The 20,921-nt window shown below is 35.4% G+C and overlaps 2 protein-coding genes across 2 annotated transcripts in view; one reads left to right on the top strand and one right to left on the bottom strand.

Annotated features, from left to right (window-relative positions):
* The window catches only part of LOC145285934 (gamma-aminobutyric acid type B receptor subunit 1-like), a 408,900-nt gene that overhangs the window by 26,427 nt on the left and 361,552 nt on the right, over window positions 1-20,921 (bottom strand). The window contains exons 12-14 of the mRNA XM_080134438.1: window positions 20,183-20,290; window positions 13,144-13,348; window positions 6,982-7,109 (exon numbers count right to left, since the gene is read on the bottom strand). Of these exons, the coding sequence (XP_079990564.1) occupies window positions 6,982-7,109; window positions 13,144-13,348; window positions 20,183-20,290 (441 nt within the window). The remainder of the gene's footprint in view (window positions 1-6,981; window positions 7,110-13,143; window positions 13,349-20,182; window positions 20,291-20,921) is intronic.
* The window catches only part of LOC145285935 (E3 ubiquitin-protein ligase PPP1R11-like), a 162,646-nt gene that overhangs the window by 141,512 nt on the left and 213 nt on the right, over window positions 1-20,921 (top strand). The gene's annotated exons all lie outside the window — the stretch shown is intronic.

Genomic DNA, 20,921 nt, shown 5'->3' with positions numbered 1-20,921 from the left:
ATGTAATATGTGTATATATTTTAGCAAATTCTAAAAATTACACTTGTGGAAGGTGGGCTATCGATTTTTGTATTAATATTTATCATTTTCATTATTAGTATCAGCAGTGAAAAATTAAGTTTAAAAAAATAAAAATGAAAAGAATTATCTTTGGAATCAGAAAATAGGCACTAATTTTTCTGATTTCGCCCCCCCCCAATTTCGATTTTTCAGATTCCCAATTAATTGCCCCGACACTGCAGAATCTGGTAGCTTTGGAAAAAGGTTTTTATATTTTCAAATATTTATTCATGGCGTTTAATTTTTTTGTTTGTTTTATGTCATTAATTCTTTACACGTTATGTAAGGCAGTCAATTTAAAAAAAAAAAGAAAGAATTTTATGCTTCAAATTGCTTATATCTTCGAATATTTATTCATAGTGTTTATTTTGGTTGTGTTGCAGAACATGATTGAGTTTTGCAAAGGGAAACGAAAAATAACCATCAATGTCTGGTGCATTTAAGTCAGGAAGCCGATATCTTCAGACAGCCTGATCTGGTTGCACCAGTACTTACCAAAGCAAAAAGCCACTAGAGGATAAGGCTTGATAAGATTGTCAGATGGACGATGAACAACAAAAAATGTAGACAATTATGTTGTAATTTGCAGAGTGGTAGAATATGAATTAGTAGTCAATTATGTCCAACAGGTTAATTTTCGATTAAAAAAAAAAAAAGGGTCAATAAGATCGGTATTTAGATAATGACCAGTACTGTGTCACTTAACAAGTATTTACTGATATTGATCTTGAAAACTACCATGTTATAGTCAGCTGGGAAGCAGTTCAAGGTATTGTGTTCCACACATGGGAAGTTCTTTGAAAGTACATCGAGGAAAAAAGGAAACTTCTTGGCAACAGTTGTAGTTAGGTGAGTTTTTTGGTGGGGATGTTTTATTGGGGAAAACCTGCAATTCACTTGCCTCCCCATGAGGGCAGAATAAGACGCAAGGTCAGTTTTTAATGTTGGAAAAATCCAGCGTCTCAAAAAGCGGCACTCCTTAAATTTAAAAGTATTTCTTCTTCATTAACCGAGGAGAGAAAATATGAAATGCTGTTTCAGAAAAAAGATGTTCCGCTTTATTCTTAAGCAAAAATCTATGTCAAGTGTCTTTTGTTGAACATCTACATGCATGGACATTTATAAAGATAAGCAAAATGATAGATCAATAAAGACCAGTGCGCAAAATTGAAAGCTGGATTGACCAAAGGAGAATATAATCTAATTGGTTCAAGTGAAAAAATCTATAAGCAAGAAGTAATCGTTTTAGGAGAAAATTAATATCTATTATAATAAAGTCGTATTCCTGTCTGTTTGTTCACAATTTAATTAATATGTATAAAAGCTACTCTGCTTCACAAATAGATTTTCATACTGAAAGCGGACTTTTATACACTTCCAGCACGATTTCTATATATTTCTATATATACTATTTATTTAGAAGAAATCTACATTCAATGTGTAACCTCATTTGCATATTACATTAAAGAAAAACCATTTTAATAATTATGTAGCAGCTGAAACGTGCTACAATCACAGACAGGAGCTAATTCTCATGGCTTGAGATTTGAAATCCATTTTCTTCCTGGCTTCAGCTGGCAGCAGATATTAGCCTGGGGCCAAAGCCTCAGGCTGAACGTGAATACAACAAGCTAATATGGCGACCTTCTAACTCCCATTTGTTTCCACGTGCGGTACCCAAATGAACTTTATTTATCATGCCACAGAACTGCTCTTGTCGATACACCAACACACACACACCCACGACAACATGTAAACACACTGAATGCCTTTCCCTTTCTCCTTTAACCAGCCTCCTTTGTCCCGATGACTACTGGCCGCAAACACGTTTAAACTGAACTATTCTCTTTTTCAACAAGCCGGCATGATATTAAACCTATCTTTACACAAGAACACTTCCACCTACTAACCCGTTTCTCTCATGTACACTCTACTAACGAAGATGACAAATAAAGTTTATTGATATAGAATAAAAATCCATTTTGTTGTCTCTTATTCTATAATTATTTTGATGTTATTAATTGTTTGTTGTAATAGAATTATTTTAATTGGTCTAATTAGAAATATTATTTAAAGTTGATTTATTTAATTTATTTTTAATTTATATTTGCTTTTAAAACTGGAAGTAAACATATTTATTTAAGCTATGAGAGTTACTTCGCGTTTGATTTTCATAGACCAAGAAGGACGTGTTTTATCCTTTCCCTAAATCCAACATGTCCTCACTTTTCATAAGAAGTTAGAATATTTGGTGTATAATAAATAGTATGTGACTAATCTTTCTGTCCGGCAATATGTTTCAACTGAGAAACGCCGGATATATACAGCTAGTAGATATATATATATATATATATATATTTTTTTTTTATGTTGAAGTACATTCTATGTTATCACTAATACTATTATAGGAATATACATTTTGTGATCATAATCCTTCCAGAGATTTTTTGAGAGTGGGTAGTGGTTGCTAATAAAATTATATGTCTTGTCCTGTATATTTTTGCTAGTGTGTTAATAATTCTAATTACAATGCTTAACTAAAGCTCAAATGAATTTTTGAAATGACAATTATTAAGACTCTTAGAATATTTCAGCTGACGTAACCACCAAGCTTGTTCAGGGTTATCTTGTTGAACTCGGGAATCTGTATTAAATTTTGAACAGAACGCTTTATTTAACCCATACAAGTAGCCTATTCTCGTTCCATCAGCCATGATTGAATAGAAATCGTAGGTAATTCTTAAGGATTCAGGCCATAACTGATAAAGTAAGATCCAGTTCTAAGTGACACTTCTTGAGGTTAAAGGTTCAATCCTCAGTACGGGCGATACTAAAAATACAATTATGTATTATTTGAGGTTGTGGCTGACGATGAGAGCAAACTACTTTGTGGATTAAATAACAAGTTCTGTTCAAAATTTCCCACAGATGTCCGAGTTCAACAAGATACACCTAAAGAAGGTCGAAGTTTACATTGGACAAAACATTGTGAGAACAACATCTAAGTATATTTATTTATTTATTTGCGGACTGTTATCCTCATCTTTATAATTGTTATTTCACAGCATTTCGACCAACTATTCCTCTGACCTTCGTCAGGTGGTAACTGTGACCGGAGAATGCTGAATCTCTTAATCTATGGTAGGCAGTAATTACTGAAGATACAGTTAAGAGATTCAGCATTCCTATCCCATAACAAACCACCTGACGATGGTCAGAGGGATAATTGACCAAAACATTGTGAAACAACAACTATAAAGATGAGGATAACAGACCACAAATAAATAAATAAATATACAAATTACTTATTTCAAAGAATTCCAATAATTAAATAATATATACCGTTCGGTACGGACACAATGATTGAAGGTCAGATAACAAAAAAACTTGAATTTATAAGACATGCCCTTTTGGACCTGTGGCGCAGTGGATAGAAATGTTGAATCTCTATGGTTCCAGATGAGGGTTGTCTGAAGATAGCGGTTTCAATTCTACCCAAAGCAGGCCAGAGGATTAGTTGGGCAAAACGTGGTGAGATGACAACAACTATGGAAGGCAGTAATTACTGTTAAGTTAAGAAATTTAGCATTCCTGTCCCATCACGATTAACCAACTGACGAATGCCGAAGGAATATTTGACCAAAATATATATAGTGAACTTATGTGTGTGTGGAACGGTTTGTACCAAATACCAAACTACTCTGTCAATATTTGGTCTGCAAACTTCAGACTTGATATATAGAGGATTTGGACATGTGGAACAAATTTGATTTGTTTTTTAGCAGGTAAAAATAGCTGCTAAGGGGTCCAAATTGAAAAATTGAAACTTGGCAGGCATGACTAAACGTGTATCTTCTATGTATGCACACATATACGTTTATATGCTTAACAACATTATTGTTAAAGTTTAGCTATGCATATGGACTTAGCTCAGCTAATGAATAATGCTAGAGAGCTATATGCTTTGGTTTCGATTCTAGTTGATAGCACCTAAGTCATATTTATGTTTTTTAAACTTAAAGACGTTTACCATCCCGGTTATATCAAACAGTAAGTCTATATTTACTGCTTTGTATATGTGGTTGTTTTAAAAATAAATAGATATACGAAGATTTATAAAATCTACAAGAACATCACTCTTTTATCTCTTTTTGTTCATATGTCACATCACTTCAATGTTCGTTTTCTACATTGTTATAGCCTTCTTATACTCTTACACACACATATATATATATATATATATATATATATATATATATATATATATATATATATATATATATATATATATATATATATATCCTGTGTGTGCAAAAATCAAGACTTCAATGCAAGGTGTTGATGGCAACAAAAAGTGTATTTTAAATGGGCTTTTCCGTAACCACAACCAAGGTAAATGTTTCTCGCATGCTTTTCCCGTTAGGGATCCCCCCCTTTTTCCTTTCTACTCAAAAAATGCTACATTGCCAAAAGTGTGTTTATTTACAAAGTCTGAAGAAATGCTGGTTTATGAAAATTTTCAAACGATATAATGCTTGAAATTGTCGAACTAGACATCGAAACAATTGTAACGTAAAATGAAATACACTTTTCGTTGCCATCAACACCTTGTCTTGAAGTCTTGATTTTGCACATAGAGTATATTAATGCTCAATTATGAAATGTGATAATTTTGTAGCTTAATCCTTAAGTCAACCATTTGTGGCTTAAAACCTATTGGTATATGAAGATTTACTGAATTACACGAACTCAGTATATTACATATAAGTCTCTCTCTCTCTCTCTATATATATATATATATACATATATAAGAGAAAAGAAATTAAAACTATAAGTTGAAATTTACAATTAAATTTATTGTTTGACTGAATACGCCAAAAACAATTTACAAAGTCCTTATTCCGCAGAGTTTCAAAGAATGCTATTCTTGATATTTTTCTCATCAGAGGACAGTAAGAAATCAGCGAATTATATTTGTAGCAATGCTAGAATTTGCTGGTTACGGCATTAAATAACGCCGCAATTTATTATAATCATACTTTGCAAAGATCTACATGTCCTTTAAAAACAACGAGTGAAAAAATGTTGATGTAAAAAAAAATAATAAAAACAAACCGGGCATAAAGTTGCAGCTTGCATAAAGACTCTTTCAAAGGTAATCCGAAAGGCGAAAATAATTCCTTAGAAAGAATCAAATCCAAATTTAAATCCAGTTGAATACAAATAGTCCGGTTGGAAAATTTTCAATGCAGCTGAAATTATGGACATTTTTTTTTTTTGCAGATAGTGCAGTAGGTTGATCCTCCATTGAGTGGATTCGAGAAATGAGATAGACGGGAAAACCAACATGTCACCTCCCATCCCATCGTTGGCTTAATTAGAAAAGACGATTTCAGACTAATTTTTAAAAATTAAGGTCAGCCTAATATGTCAGCAAGTGAATATATATATATATATATATATATATATATATATGTGTGTGTGTGTGTGTGTATAAATGGAAATTGAGATAAATTATGTGTAGTTACAACAAAATTTATTGTTTGACAAAGAAGTACAGATAATTAATAAAGTATTTTTTTTTTACAAAAAGACTTTAATAATTATCTGTACTCCTTTGTCAAACAATAAACTTTGTTGTAATTCTACATAATTTAAATCAGAAGTTCCATTTATATTATTGCTTTATCTCGCATATTGAGCTTTCTTTATCTGCCTGGGATCGTCTTAGAAATATTGATACTAACATTTATTTGGACTTTATATTTACAGTATCAAACAACCTGCATTCTTACTACATTTCAATATTTCATTTATATATATATATAATATATTTGTAGTCATCGACATACAGTCCTATTTCGTTGTATCACAACTCATCAGTGCCGCTAGACTAGCACCTATCCCAAGCCGAGGATCGAACCTAGAACCGTCGTGATGACAGTCGGCAGTTCTACCCCTTGACCACGGAAGCGGTGCCCGCAACTAATCTGTCCGAATGTCTATTCAAATAAACATCCGTCCGCCACTCGTAAAGTGCTCAAACGTTTGTTTGTAAACAAACCGCGAGCTTCGCATTTTTTCAGCCAAATTAAGTAGCGAGTGAGATTATTTACGATAGTGCTCGACCCAAAGAGGGGGGGCTTTAGGGTGACCCCCAAAAAACAAAAGTTAAAATGGAGGCCATCTAGAACATATGCTGTAGAACGGAGAAAAAAAAGGTAAAAGACCCTAGTGTTTTGATGTGATGTTTTGAATATAATAAACTAGTTATGATCAAAGTTTCATTTAATTCGAGGTCTAATTAGAGTTGGGGCCCGTTTTTTTTGGTCACCCTGTATGTATATATATATATATATATATACATATATATATATATACGTAACTAGCGGGACAGCATTCCTTTAATATGATATTTTAGTTAATGCAGATTTTGTATTTAGAGCCAATTCTCAATTGATTAAAATATTGTACCTAATAGTAGTAGTTATTTCAAAAGTTAAAAAAAAAAGAAAGAATCGAAACGAAAACACTTAGCTCTCTAACGACATTCTGAGAGAACAACACACGTATATCAAAATTCGACAAATTAACGTATAAATATATATTTGCGTATGTGTAGAGCATGCACATTATATTGGACTACACTTACCAAGTTCAAATTTTTACCCTTTAGCAGCTATTTTTCCAGTTAAAAATTAAATCGATTTTGTTCCTCAACCCCAAATATATCATGTTTCAAGTTTGTAGACTCAAAATTGACAGAGTACTTCGGTTGAGACCATTCCACAAACAGACAAGGTCACTTTTATAATATACAGAGATTAGATTAAAAGAGCTTGACAACTAGAGTTTGAAATGTATTACATATACATTTCAACATGGCATAAAAAAAGGATTTATTAAAATTTCATTACTTACCGACACATTGTATATACTCATTCCAACAAAGCGGGAGTCGTTAACTTGTTTCAATTTGACACTTCGAGTTTCATAGGCTAAGAATAAACCAAATATAAGGAGGACTCCTTTGTAGCCAAACATGATACCTGTATAAAGAACAAAAAAAAAAAAAAAAAAAAAAAAAAAACAACAGACTCATTAGAATATAATTACATTTGTTCGAAGAATATGTAGAGGATAAATATTCGTATCCTCGACTTCAACATTGAAATAAGACAACATATGACCGAATTACATATATACAAACAATATATTTATTATGAACAATAGAAAAAAAAATAACAGCATCTGTGTGTGTGTGTGTGTGTGTGTGTGTGTGTGTGTACACGTGTGATGAGGTATAGTTTTGAAATGTTCCTTTAATGTTACTGCATGACAATTCAATTTTTCATTTCAGTCCATAAATTTTTATGGTGAAATTAAGTTAGGCTTACCTCGAATATTTGCACATGTGGACAGGCGGAAAATTGTTTGCACGCATGTACTTTTTGGGAGTGAGGCATATCGTGTGCGTTCATTGTCATGTCGAGGTGAAAAGAGAGAGAAAAAAGAAGGCAAAAAGAAATGGAAGGAACAGGTCAAAAGGAAGTGACATTGATGCCTTGTCGTGTCAGGATGCCAGATAAACAGGGCAACATTTGTGTGCTGCACGTGTGTGGCTTATTTTGTGTCTGTGTGTTTACGCCACATGCAAACCTGATCTAGCAGTCATAATAGTTGCTATAAATATCACCAAAATAAAGTATTATTTCAGCAATGAATGGACTTATCAGAGACAATAAATATAATTACATCTAAAGGTTGTGGTAATGATTCATGGCAGTTATGTCCTCAGAATCATGACGTACACTTTCAATACACTTCTTGTTAAATATATCACCATGTTTTGATTATACTGGCCGACAAGGCCACACCACTGGCGATAAGGGATTTGAGATTTACATTCTCATAACCTTAAGCAACGATAAACCTGGTCAAAACTTAATAGGTGACCATTCTAGTGTGGACCTCACTTCAGCAGGAAAAATGTATTAGAAATTTATCAATGTTAGTCGGGTTTTTATTACTGTGAAAATTACAGCAGTTTTGTCTCTTGAATCATATGTAAAGAGTTGCCTCTCTTGTCTGTTAAGTAACTCGGAGTTATCTCTCCTTTGTTTGTTTATATAAACGAGTGTTTATGTGTAATCGCCCTCTTTGTCTAATCATGTAAATAAAAGCAGATGTGACTTTCTTTGTGTCTGTGTGTGTGTAAAACTAAAAATATATTACGTATTAATTAATTCACCTTTTTGTCAACCATTGATGTGACTTCCAATATGAATTTTTGGTCAATGTTCACCGTTACACCAACTGAAGACGCCTCAACATTTTTTGATAGATCGATAACTTTCAGAGGTTTTCGGCTATGCTGAACACGAATATCGCAGGGAAAATTAGCGCAGACAAATAGTTTTCGAGATATAAATACCTGTATTATACATCATAATTTCTAGTAGCTTGAATTGGCCGCCATCTTTGTTGTTTCAATGAAATGGGATAGTGAGCATGTGTAGACAATATGTGTAGTTAAGTGTACGAGATGCAAACGTTTATTCAACGTCATTTCTTTCGGAATAATCCCCACCTCTCCATGTTAAGAACGGCTTTCAGAATAAACACCTCTTCCCACCTCTCCATGTTAAGAACAGCTTTCAGAATAACCCCCCCCATGTTAAGAACGGCTTTCAGAATAAACATTCTCCCACCTCCTCATGTTAAGAACAGCTTTCGGAATTGCATTGAGTTAACTACACAGATTATCTGCTTACTGCAGCGTGCACGCACATGCTCAATATACCATTTCATTGAGCCAACAAAGATGGCGGCCAAATAAAACTACTAAAATTTACATAACAAAATACAGGTATTTATATCTCAAAAACTATTTGTCTTCGATAATTTTTCCTGCTATATTTGTTTTCAGCATACCCGAAAACCTCTAAAAGTCGTCATTTTTTAAGAAAATGTTGAGACGTTTTCAGTTGGCATAACGGTGAACATTGACCGAATTTCTTTTTGAAACTAACAAGGTATGTTCTTTATTTAATTCATAATTAACTATCAAAAATTATTATTAACTAATTAATTAATCAACAAAATGCAGAAGATAAAAATTATATACGTATATATTTTTATAAGCCAAATCCAATCAAGGCTAAGAAGCACTCGACGATAAGGGATAATGAAATGGACTAATTGTCATTTTGAGACGCTCTTGCATGATCCGCACAATACAAATTTACCTTGCTTAGTAATTGTCATTTAAAAGATGAAGAATGCTAAGGGAATACTAACATTGATTAATAACATGAACTCCATAAATAATGTTACAACTTGTAGCCTCTCAATTATGTGACATGCCCTGTTAATACTAAGACGAAGCAAAGTTAACATATATATCTTGTTAGAATTTGGCTCATAAAGAAGTTTCTCCAATTCTTTAATGATCTTCAACTGATGAACACACAAGATGAGACAATTGGAAAACGTAATATAAACAAAAAAACAGTAGGTATTTATTTGCTTCCTCACAAAAGCAAAATGTGACACAAGGTCGTTTTTAATGTGGGAGAAAACCTGCTCCCCAAAAAGGGGCACGTTGGATGTAGGCAAAAATAAAAATTGCCTTAGCATAGAAGGGTTCCTCCTTTATTGACTAAGGACAAATTAACTTGAGCAACAGAGCAGATACTACACTCTGATCCCGGCCTAACACTATAATGCAATAAACATATGATTCAATTCAAATATAATGCAAAATATTTCTTTTCCATTTTTTTTTTTTTTACCTCATCCGCATAATGTAAGATACACTCATATTTTCTGTAGGTTTTTAATTATGTGTATAATTTTTCACCTCATGTTTAGGACATATTCTTATTTTTTTTTCAATCACATTTTTTTTCTTAATTATCGTCTTTTGCTTTTTTCTATCAAAGATTTTTTTAGCGATCACTAGTTCAAGAAGAAACTTCTATTCTTAGACTGGGTTGTTGCTAGGAAAACGGGGAATTTGAGGTTGTAAATTTTATTGTTTGAATTTTATTGCGTCTGACTTTCAAAAGCAGGTGATTATTCATTTCAAAAGTGAAAATTTGACTTGGGGACTGGAAAAAAAAATGTGTGGCTGCATTCCTGAATATTTTTTTTCAATGATTACAAAGTATTAGTTTGATAATGTTGTTGCAACTTTGAAATGAAAAGGCCCTGAAGCAGCTGCTACCTGCCAAACAGATACGTGTCCGACCCCCCCCCCCAAAAAAAACAAAAAAAAACAAGACAACCAAAACAAGAAATAGAACAAACGAATTTTCCACTTCTGTGAAAATAAATTACCATTTGACAAATTTCCCGCTTTTCTAACAACCATCCTGCATTCCAATCTTTTTTATATTTTTAGAAAAAATTTTCTTCTGACGTTTATTTGATATATTTTCGCATCATATTGCATCCTATTTCTGTTTTTCTTTTTGTCTATTTCTTACTTTTTTTTCTCTTGTATGAATTCTTTTGAAATATTTTGCTATATAACTCCCTCTGAGGAATCAGTGCTAAACAAAGGTCTCAACTTCGCCACAACCATAAAGCGAATTCCATACTTAGATATGATAGCTCCAATAGAGGAGGCAGCTTCGAATAAACCCAAAGCACAAGATGAACTAAGGTGGAAAGTGAGACAAGCACTTGAGAATTCAAAGCCTTCAAAACCGAACATCTCAAAGGAAGAAGTATTGGCTATCAAGTCCCTGCGCAGTGACAATGATATCATAATACTACCAGCTGACAAAGGCAATGCTACAGTGGTAATGGATAGAGCAGAAGATTCCAAGAAATTGGCAGATCTAATAGAATCTGGTGGCTACTGTAAAGTAAAAAAGAACCCGACCCTGAAAACGGAATGGAAGCTGTCACAGATCCTCAGTAAGAACAAGGACCTTATACCACCTGCGAAATACAGACCGCTAGTACAACATTACAGCAAGCTACCACACCTAAGATTCACAATGATGGTATTCCATTAAGACCTATTGTCATTGCTGGAGGTTTAGCATGCCATCCGTTGAGCCGGTTTCTGGTAGATATAATCAACCCAATCATCGGCAAATCTCCATCATACGTCAAGAACTCAGCTCACTTCGTGGAAATAATAAAAAATGCCCCCATTCATTCCAACCAGATGGTGAGTCTAGATGTAGTGAGTCTGTTCACGAAAGAACCTATTGATTAGACTCTGACAGTGATACGGGATAAGCTGACATTGGATGCCTCACTCAAAGATCGCACTTGCATCCCAATTGACAATATAATGGAGATGTTGACCTTCTGTGTAGAAACTACATACTTTGTGATGGGATCTGATATATATCGGCAGTAAGAAGTTCTGGCGATGGGATCACCATTGTCCCCGGTACTGGTTTCCCTTTTGAGTAAGCACCCTGTTTTGAGAAGCTTCTGGAAAACTAACCTTCTCTTCAGACCTTAAATGGAAAATCTACATCAAATCTGTAGCCAAAGTTGCTGGAAAAAAAATGATTGGATCATTCTACTACTCCAAGACATATCTCACAATCCTCTACCTGTATAAGATGCCAAATATGCCCTAAAAGGGAATACTACTTAGGAAAGGGTGCTCTAAGTAGTATCCCCTCAGATGTGACAACAGTATTCCACCTTAGTATGTATTTGGCTCTTATAAAGGTAAAAGATTGTGTCAGGAATGAAATATCTTCTGGAGCAGTAGAATGATTCAATCATTTGCGAGATGCTGTTCAGCGCATCTTTTCCTGCATTGACAGAGTACAAAACGGACTTTGAAATCTAGTGGCAATGTCCTCTTCTCCTCCCTATTACATCTATCTCATAGCAGGGATATTATTAGTGTTTACTGTTATTTTTATTGTAAGTACTCGACTGAGCTTCAATCTATGCCCGCCCACTGTAAAAAATTCACAACAAAACCTCGTTTAGCTGCAACCACTGTCAATAATTTTTCTTTCTCTTTTGCTCTACTTAAAACTAAACAAAACTTCCATGAGCAAAGTTTCTTTCCTAGAACTGCCCGTCTGTGAGACATAATACACCGGCGCTAATTCTCAATTGACTATGACACGATCGTTTTCAAATTTAAGGTAAACAAATTTTTATTGAGCCACCCAATTTAATTCTGCCCAATCATCACTACCATTAACAAGTATCACGGTGTCGTCTCATTATCCACTTGGCACTCATTTAACCCTTATCCTCGAGTGGACTTTGAGCCTTGATAAGTGGTGACACCTTTGAAAAGAGAAAAAAACATAACCTCCTTGGCGGAGGTCATTATCCTAATGTTTCACTCTATCTCAAGGTCCATCATTGGACAATGTCTAAAGCATCCCTCAGGTTCGCATTGAAGCATGCATCGCTTAAGGAACAGTCTGTGAGGATGTGTATGATAGTCTGAGTGTCGGCGCTGCAGGGACACTGAGTGTCCTGTACATAGCCTCACTTGTGCAGGTTGTCCCGTGTTTTGGCAACCTTTGCTCGGGCTCGGTTGAGTGTTATCCACTCTTTCCAGGGGAGTTTAGAGCCTGCTGAAAGGTCTTCTTTCACTGCCAGAAGAGCCTCGTTCTTATTGTCTTTGACTAACTCCTTCCACCAATGCAGGTGGAAAGACACTGGTGTTGTTTGCTTGAGGTCTGTGTCAGTGGCAAAGCTCTTGCAGGATGATAGTTGCTGCAGCATCTTTTGATGATGTTGTTCTGCGTGTCATGCTCTGCTGTTGCTATTGCCTCTCAACAAATCTTTGGCAGGGTGATTCCGGACATCATGTAAACAAATAACAGGTTAGTCAATTTCAAGTCGCCGGTAATTGTTCTGCATGCTTTGTTGAGCTCAACATTAACTTTTGCAGCATAAGTGGAATGAGCCCATGCTGTTGCTCAGTATTTAGTTGAGTAGCACAGCACTAAAGCTGACACGTATAGCATCTGTGCCTCGACTCCCCAGAAGCTGTTGGTGAAGGCATTTGTTAAATTTCACATCTTCATTTTTTTTCATAGCAACCCTAAACATAAAAAAAACAAAAAACAAACTTACCCAACCAAATGTTGATATTCTTAGAACTACAATGTTCTAAATATGGTTCCAACATTATGTCTTCTGTTGTGTGTTTTGGTTCCTCGGGTGGGAATGTTTCTAGGTGTCGATAGAGAGGATCTAAGACCTGCCATGCTACCAGGACGATGATGTCAATCACTAGCAGACAAAATAAAACCAGCAATAGCTCCCATTTGCGCACCACCTGGAAAGAGATCAGAAAAAAACCCAAACAAACAAATAAATAAAAAGAAAACAAAGTGGTGGGATTGATAATGTAGACGAAGTTAGTTATAAACACTTTATGAATGTCACTTTTTGAGAACAATAGTTATAGTTAGGATTGTCTGCTCTTTTTACTTCCGGTTTTTGCTGTTGACTGGATAATTAGACATGGTCAAGCAGACAAAAAAAGCCATTCTTCACACATGGAAAAGCGGGGGGGGGCTTTTACGTTACCTGAGAGAAATATAATCATTAATCAGAAGGGACCGTATTTTGCATGTCATCGTCGTCTTGCTCGCAAATCAAAAGCCGGAAGTCGAAAAGAGTAAACGTGACTAAAACGAGAACAATAAATAATTTATAATATTAAAGGCAAACAGGATGATGGGGGCCAGCAAGATATGAACAATTGTGATTAATAATTACTTTTCTCTTAGATAACGTAAAAACCCTGTCCCCTTTCCCATGTTAAGAATGGCTTTCTTGTTCGTTTGACCATGTCTAATTATTCAACCACATGGACAACATGAAAACCGGAAGTCAAAAAGAGCATACAATCTTGACTATAACTAGAACAATAAACGATTGATGATATTGAATAAAGAATATTGAAATGTGTAGCGTTTCACTTCATTCTTTCGATTTCTCAACATCCTCACAAGTGTTAGATGCGAAACTAGGCGTAAGGCAAATTGCGCTACCAGGGAGCCCAGCCAAACTTGATGGCACCCCGTCAGTAGGGAGTCCTCAAGCAGTCAGTGACAAGCTAACCTCCCCTTTCAACAAGGAAGACAAGGTGAGTAAATCTCTCACTACCTCTGAAAGAAGATATAAATTAGAATTAGAATAAAAAAATAAGAGAAAGATACTCATGTTATAAGTCATAAAATATGAACTAAATCATAAAAACGATTGCAAGTCATGATATGATCTTTCTGACTAGTAAGAAGCTCACCTTTGCTTTAGCACTCACTAGCATTGTACCCTAATCGATCATGTCTCTGATAGTATAAATGCAGCAGCACTCTCCTTAGATAGTAACGCCCAAATACATGTGTTTGGTGACTTTAATGTCCATCATAAAAATTGGCTTAGTTTTTCAGGTTGCACAGATGCAGCTGGACACTACTTATAGCTTCTCTATAGCTCATTACCTCACACAAACAGTAATATTCCAAACCCGTTCTCCAGATCGTGACCACTAGCAGGCTTCACTTTTAAACCTAATTCTCACCACAGTACTCGAGGATTGTGTGACTAATGCCCACAGTCCACTTGGAAATCCAGACTACATAGTGGTATCAGTGGATATCATTCTTAAACCCCAACCCCAAAGAAAGGAGCTATTGCTCAAAGCAGCAAGGGCTGATTGGGAAGCCATCAGAGAACACATCAGAGATGCCCTAAAGACCAATATCTTATCTCTTTCTGATAAACAGTGTGCCAATGAGACAACTGAATGGTGCAAAGCAGACATTGAAGCACTTGTTCCCACACGGAAGTATGATAGCAAGCTCCACTTACCCCCATAGTTCACTACAGATTGTGCAGCTGCCATTGTACAAAGACAGCATGCATTCCACTGGTTTGTACGTCATAAATCAAATACAAATAGGAAAAAATTCATAGATACTAGAAATCATTGTAAGAGAGAAATAGCGACAGCCAAAAACAAGCATGCTGAAATAGCCAGGGAATGCATAGAATCGCTAAAGTTAGGAACTCATGATTTCTGGAATTCTATGATAATGTAGTGAATAAAGGGCAATCAGTAATTCCTCCACTATTCAACAACCAGAAAATCACATGCACGGCAATCGAGAAAGTGGAACTGTTTGCTCGGTGATTCGCCTCCAACTCCACCTTAGAGCCAACAAACAACTCCCTCCTAAATTTCCCTATATGGACTGAAGCCACACTAGATGATTAATTTTAATCACTCATGTCCGCGATATCATAAAAAACTTAGACATCTCCAAGGTGTGTGAATCTGATCCCATCCTTGCTATACTAATTAATAAATGCTCAGCTGAGGTAGCCCCCATACTTTTCAAGCTCTACAATAAATGCCTTGCAGAATTTTGTTTCCATAACAGCTGGAAAATGGCCTCTGTGGTACCAGTGTACGAGAATTTTGGTGAAAGGACTGATCCTCGCAATTATCGCCCTATCAGTCTCCTTCTCCTCTTCGTAAAAATCTTTGAGACTGTTATTAATCAAGAACTAGTCTACCACTTTGCAAAAGCAAATCTCTCTGACAAACAGTATAGATTTAGGTAATGTCATTCTACTGCAGACATTTTAATAATCATCTCAAAATACATACTATGCACTGGATAAAGCGGGTGAAGCCAAGGCTGTAGACCTTGATATATCCAAGGCCTTTGACAAAATCTGGCACAAAGGGCTGCTAATGAAAATTAAATCGTATGGTGTAACTGGACGTATACTAAATATAATTAGATTCTTCTTAGACAATAGGACCATCCAGGTTGTCATTGATGGATGTATATCCCAGCAGCATAACATTAATGCAGGAGTGCATCAGGCATCGAGCCTTGGACCACTATTATTCCTGATATTCATAAACGACCTCCCTGATAATACTATATCTGAGATGGGTATATTTGCTGATGATACAATGCTCTATAACATGCACGAGGGAAGAATGGATGTACATAAGTCTAGGACAATGGCAGAATTGTTAGAAAATGACCTCCAGACCCTAGTGGAATGGGGCCGTAAATGGATGGTAACATTTAATGCGAGTAAGACTAAGCTGCTCTCCTTTAACAATTGCAAGATGCCTCTCCAACCACCGATATCCATGACAAATAACACCCTATCTGAGAATTCTACCTTCAAACTCCTCGACCTAACATTGACAGGCAATATGAACTGGAACAAATATATTGAGGACATTGTGATGCTGCTGCAAAGAAGGTGGGTTCCCTTTATCGAGCTAGAAGACTACTCACACCTGAGAGTATCCTGTACCTCTACAAGGCCACCATTCGCCCATACATGGAGTATTGTTGCCACATCTGGGCTGGTGCATCTACCACTCGTCTTTCTCTCTTGGATAGGGTCCAAAAAAGGGTCTCCAATCTAATAGATCCCACTTTATTAAGTAAGCTCCAACCCCTGTCATATCGCTGCAATGTTGCATCTCTGTGCCTGTTTTACAAATATTTTAATGGAATGTGCTCCGATAAACTTGTTGCACTTGTACCCCCTTGATGTACATATCCCTGACAAATCTGCTTAGCAACAAAATCTCACCCCTTCACTGTTGAGGTCTCTAAATGACAGAAAGATGTCTACTCTAATAGTTTCTTCCCTCGAACAGCTACACTTTGGAATTCCCTTCCTGCTACCTGCTTCCCTGACTGTACTGATATGCAGAAGTTTAAATGTAACATAAACCAACATTTTGTTAATATTCCCTAGACATGGTCCCAAATAGTAATCCCTTATGCCCAAGTGTTAAATCGTCACTTCCAAATGTTGATATGCCTTATTAGGGGTGAGCATGAGTTAAAAAAAATGCATGGCTACCTAGTTTTGCTCAAAATAAAACAGTAAAAAGTTTGTGTAACATCTTTCGTTTAAGGTCTCTCTACCTCTTTGGAGGTTTCCATTTCGGGGTCATCAATTTTGAAGGGGATCTTTTAAGCATTCTGGTTTGAGCAAGGTATTTTAGCATGAGTCGGTTCCAGAGAAATATCTTTGGTGAAAATATTTTTATGTTTATGTGGGGAAAATAGAGAAGACTTACTGCAAAAACGTGCTTGTGTCTGTCTGTTGTGCGGGCTGAGAAGGTAAAACGAAAAGATCCAAGATGGCGACCGTGGTGTTTTAAATGTCCACGGTCTCAAACAGTTCTTGAAAAATCGCATCTCACACATGATTTTGAGGTGTGCCCTGGTATCATAAAAGCAGGTTGCTGCGTTCAGACCTGTGTAGAGTGAACATCTTCAGACTTTTCCGAACTTGTTTACATTAGACTTGAAGGTAACGATATTGTAGTCGGTCAAGAAGCAAGCCAGTAAAACAGTGTTCCATAGGCGGGCAGTTCTAAGAAAGAAGCGTCCAGACTTGTGTAAAGTGAACATCATCGTGCGACTCAGACTTTTCCGATTCCGATTGTTTATAATTAAATGTGAAAAAGCGAGGAACATCTTATATACTAGCGACCAAAAATCTGGGACAGTTTAGTTTTTTTTTTTTCAATTTCTCTAGAACATTCGGGGGGGGGATTGCAACTAAACTTACACACATTTAACATATCTCTTATGTTGATACACTGTATTAATTACACTTAATAAAATATCAGTATTCTTGGAATCCTTTATAACTCTCCCAACGGTACTTTTTGACAGCTTCAAGTCATCAGCTATCTTCCGTATTGAATGGGTTTCCCCATGAAGTTTAATAATTGAGATTTTTACGGAAGCATCAATTTTAGGTTTCATAATGATGGTGGAATCGGCTGCAATGGCTACAAAGTAACGTAATCGACTTATTCGTCATTTCGTACTTAGAAAAGTGGAAAAAACTAACTATACAGTCCACAATAAATTATTTTCTTTGCTTTGTCCCACGGTTTTGGCCACATTAATTAAAAAAAAATTGCTCATAACTGTTTTCTATCCTTTATAATTAGGTGTAATTAATACAGTGTATCAACATAAGGGATATGTTAAATGTGTGTAAGTTTAGTAGTAATCCCCCCCCCACGAATGTTCTGGAGAAATTGAAAAAAAAACCTAAACTGTCCCAGATTTTTGCCCACTAATATAGGATGAATACAAGCAAAACAATAAGTTCATAGGCATAACTTTAAAAAAAGAGATATTTTATATATGTTTAAAATGGGAGTTTACAACAATAGCAAAAACATAGAATATTTGTGAATATTTCACATTGCTTGTAAAACAAGGTGGGTTCTTTTTTGTTGAGACATCGAAAAAGACAGAGTCGATAATTAAGGACCGTGCGTTACATGGGTCTGAAAATCATAATCAAAACGGCTCCCCTCAATTATACAAATTATATTTTACTAGCGGCGGGGGCGGCTTTGCCTGGGCGTAAAATATGCGTAAATATGATACTTTAATTCGTCTAGATTTCGTATATATTATTATAGAGTTGTGATTTCACAAAAAAGAAAAAAAAATGTATTTAGGTGCCATCAGCTAGAATCGAAACCAAAATTGTATTATTCAAAGCTGGTGACGTTACCACGGTACCAACGTGACACGCATACAAACAGATTAAAAATAAAAAATAACCTAAGATGAATGTACAAAATATTTAACGTTTTTTTCAATTCTGACCCATTTTTGACCCCCATAAAAACTGTTTTAACTGGCTAAAGACCTATAAAAGAACGGCCCATAACCCCCCCCCCTCATTTGAGGCTCCTAGCGCTGCTCTGCGAATTTTGGTTTCGGAGGAGATAGAGTTTGAAAATATGAAGACAGACAGACATATAGCCGTTTATATATTAGATTAAACGTTATTAATGATAATCAATGTTTATTTGTTTTTATATTTGAAAGAAAGTTCAGTGAGAAAGATTGAGAATATTTCAACGAATAAGTTTATACAGATTGGCAGACGATAATGAAAGAGTTAAATGTTATGTGTCTGTGTGTTCACTAATGTTTGCATGCATATGCTTTACGTGATTTGAGGCATAACATCAAGCTCAAGATGTAACAGAGAGGCGTTGAGACGACGTCAATCCGTGGACTTCAACTCAAGTGTTTCATTATATGGGATCCAGGTGGATCGATAAGGGCCATTTCGAATAAATTCAGAAAATCCTCTAATTGGTCCAAAATGTTGTGATTTGTTTTCATTAATTCAAGCAAGTGCATGTGTCGAGCTCTGTGCAGAAACGAGTTTAAGCATTTCCATTTTGGACGCCGTTGTGTAAACATTAGTCGCTACACCTCTCTGTATTTTACTCTTTCTCTATTTATATCACCTCTATCCCACTTCTCCCCATCCATCTCCTACTCCTCAGTTAAACAGATACTACACTTTGAGCGTGAAAGCCAATAAAGTCTATTTTAGTTCAAGTTTCAGGCCAATAGTCAAGAAATTTACAAATGCCCCCCCCCCTCCGACTAATTTTGTTTTTGTTAAATCCCAAAACACGCCATATTCTCTCTGAGGCAATGTTGAAAAAGAATGCATCAACCTTTTGGGTGTGTCTCGTGTAGTTTCTAACTTTTAGTTGGACACACACATACGAATGCAAACAAACATCCAACTGCTCTTTATATCATAGACTAGATCCACCGAGCCTAGACCATTTGTTAAAGACCTCACAATATTATTGGTATGAATAAATTAAAAGTAAAACGTATTTACTTATGTCAAAAATAAATACAGACCTTACGATATTATATATCGATTTTTGTCTGAGAAGTTTAAGAATGAGTATATATATATAAATATATATATATATATATATATATATAGTGTGTGTGTGTGTGTGCGTATTCTGCTTAGAATAAATGGAAACGTTCTTATTTATTCATTTAGATTTTTTAAAATTTAATATCAATGCAAGATTGTTCATTTCTAATAGACATGGATATAACAGAAATAAATGAGTTACTCCCCCTTTTAACTCTCGATGCGTATAACCGTATCACATAAATGCGCAACGTCATTACATAGATTGATGATATCAGAAGCATCTTTCAAATAGGATGTTTATTTACATATTGTACAAGTTCAATCGTAGACGTACACAATAAAAATATGCACATTAAGCATTCTGACTGTTACGTCTTACCTTTCTTTCTTTCTTTCGTGTTGTGGCCAAGCGATGGACTGTCCAAATTTTTGAAAACATTGATCCGTAGCCGAGAGTGAATCCAATTGTAAGTAACCAAGCTCGTATCTTGTTGGATGAAGAAAACAATATCATATGCGATTAATCAAAACCACAGTGGTTGGAAAATTAAAAACATATAAAAAAACAAAAATGTGATTACTTTTTTTGGATTGTATTTATCTGGGTGGCCCACTTAAAAGTAGCCCAAGTAATAATAATAGTCGATTGAAAAAAATGAGGAAGTGGAAGTTGATTGCATGGGGGCCTATAAAGAGGAAAAAGTATACTCGTTTATTGAAAGCAGGATATAAAGGTAGTTCCTTTTCAGTATTGTATGTGGATGACTATAATGCTCCTCATCTTGAGTTGAGCATATTGAGAAGTGATACACGAATTACCATTAGCGTATCAAGCGATGCTCTTTGTGTAAACAAATCGAACTTAGGTATTTCGGACGATGTCAAAACATCGTTAATTCACGACTCGCACAGCAGCCGCCGATTAGCGTAATGGTTAAGAGCCTTGACTGTCGTACAGGCGGCTGGGTTTCAATCATGGCTTGAGGTAGTTGCCTGTCTAGCCACACTGATGAGTTGGGAAACAGCGAAACAGTACTGTATGTGACTATATATATATATATATATATATATATATATATATATATATATATATATATATATATATATATGGGGTGTCC

The sequence above is a fragment of the Euprymna scolopes genome, chromosome 10 (assembly GCF_053919585.1).
Source record: "Euprymna scolopes isolate OS-2025 chromosome 10, ASM5391958v1, whole genome shotgun sequence".
Classification (NCBI taxonomy): Eukaryota; Metazoa; Mollusca; class Cephalopoda; order Sepiida; family Sepiolidae; genus Euprymna; species Euprymna scolopes.
Note: the sequence above shows the minus strand (reverse complement) of the source record. Positions and strands in the feature narration are given on the sequence as shown.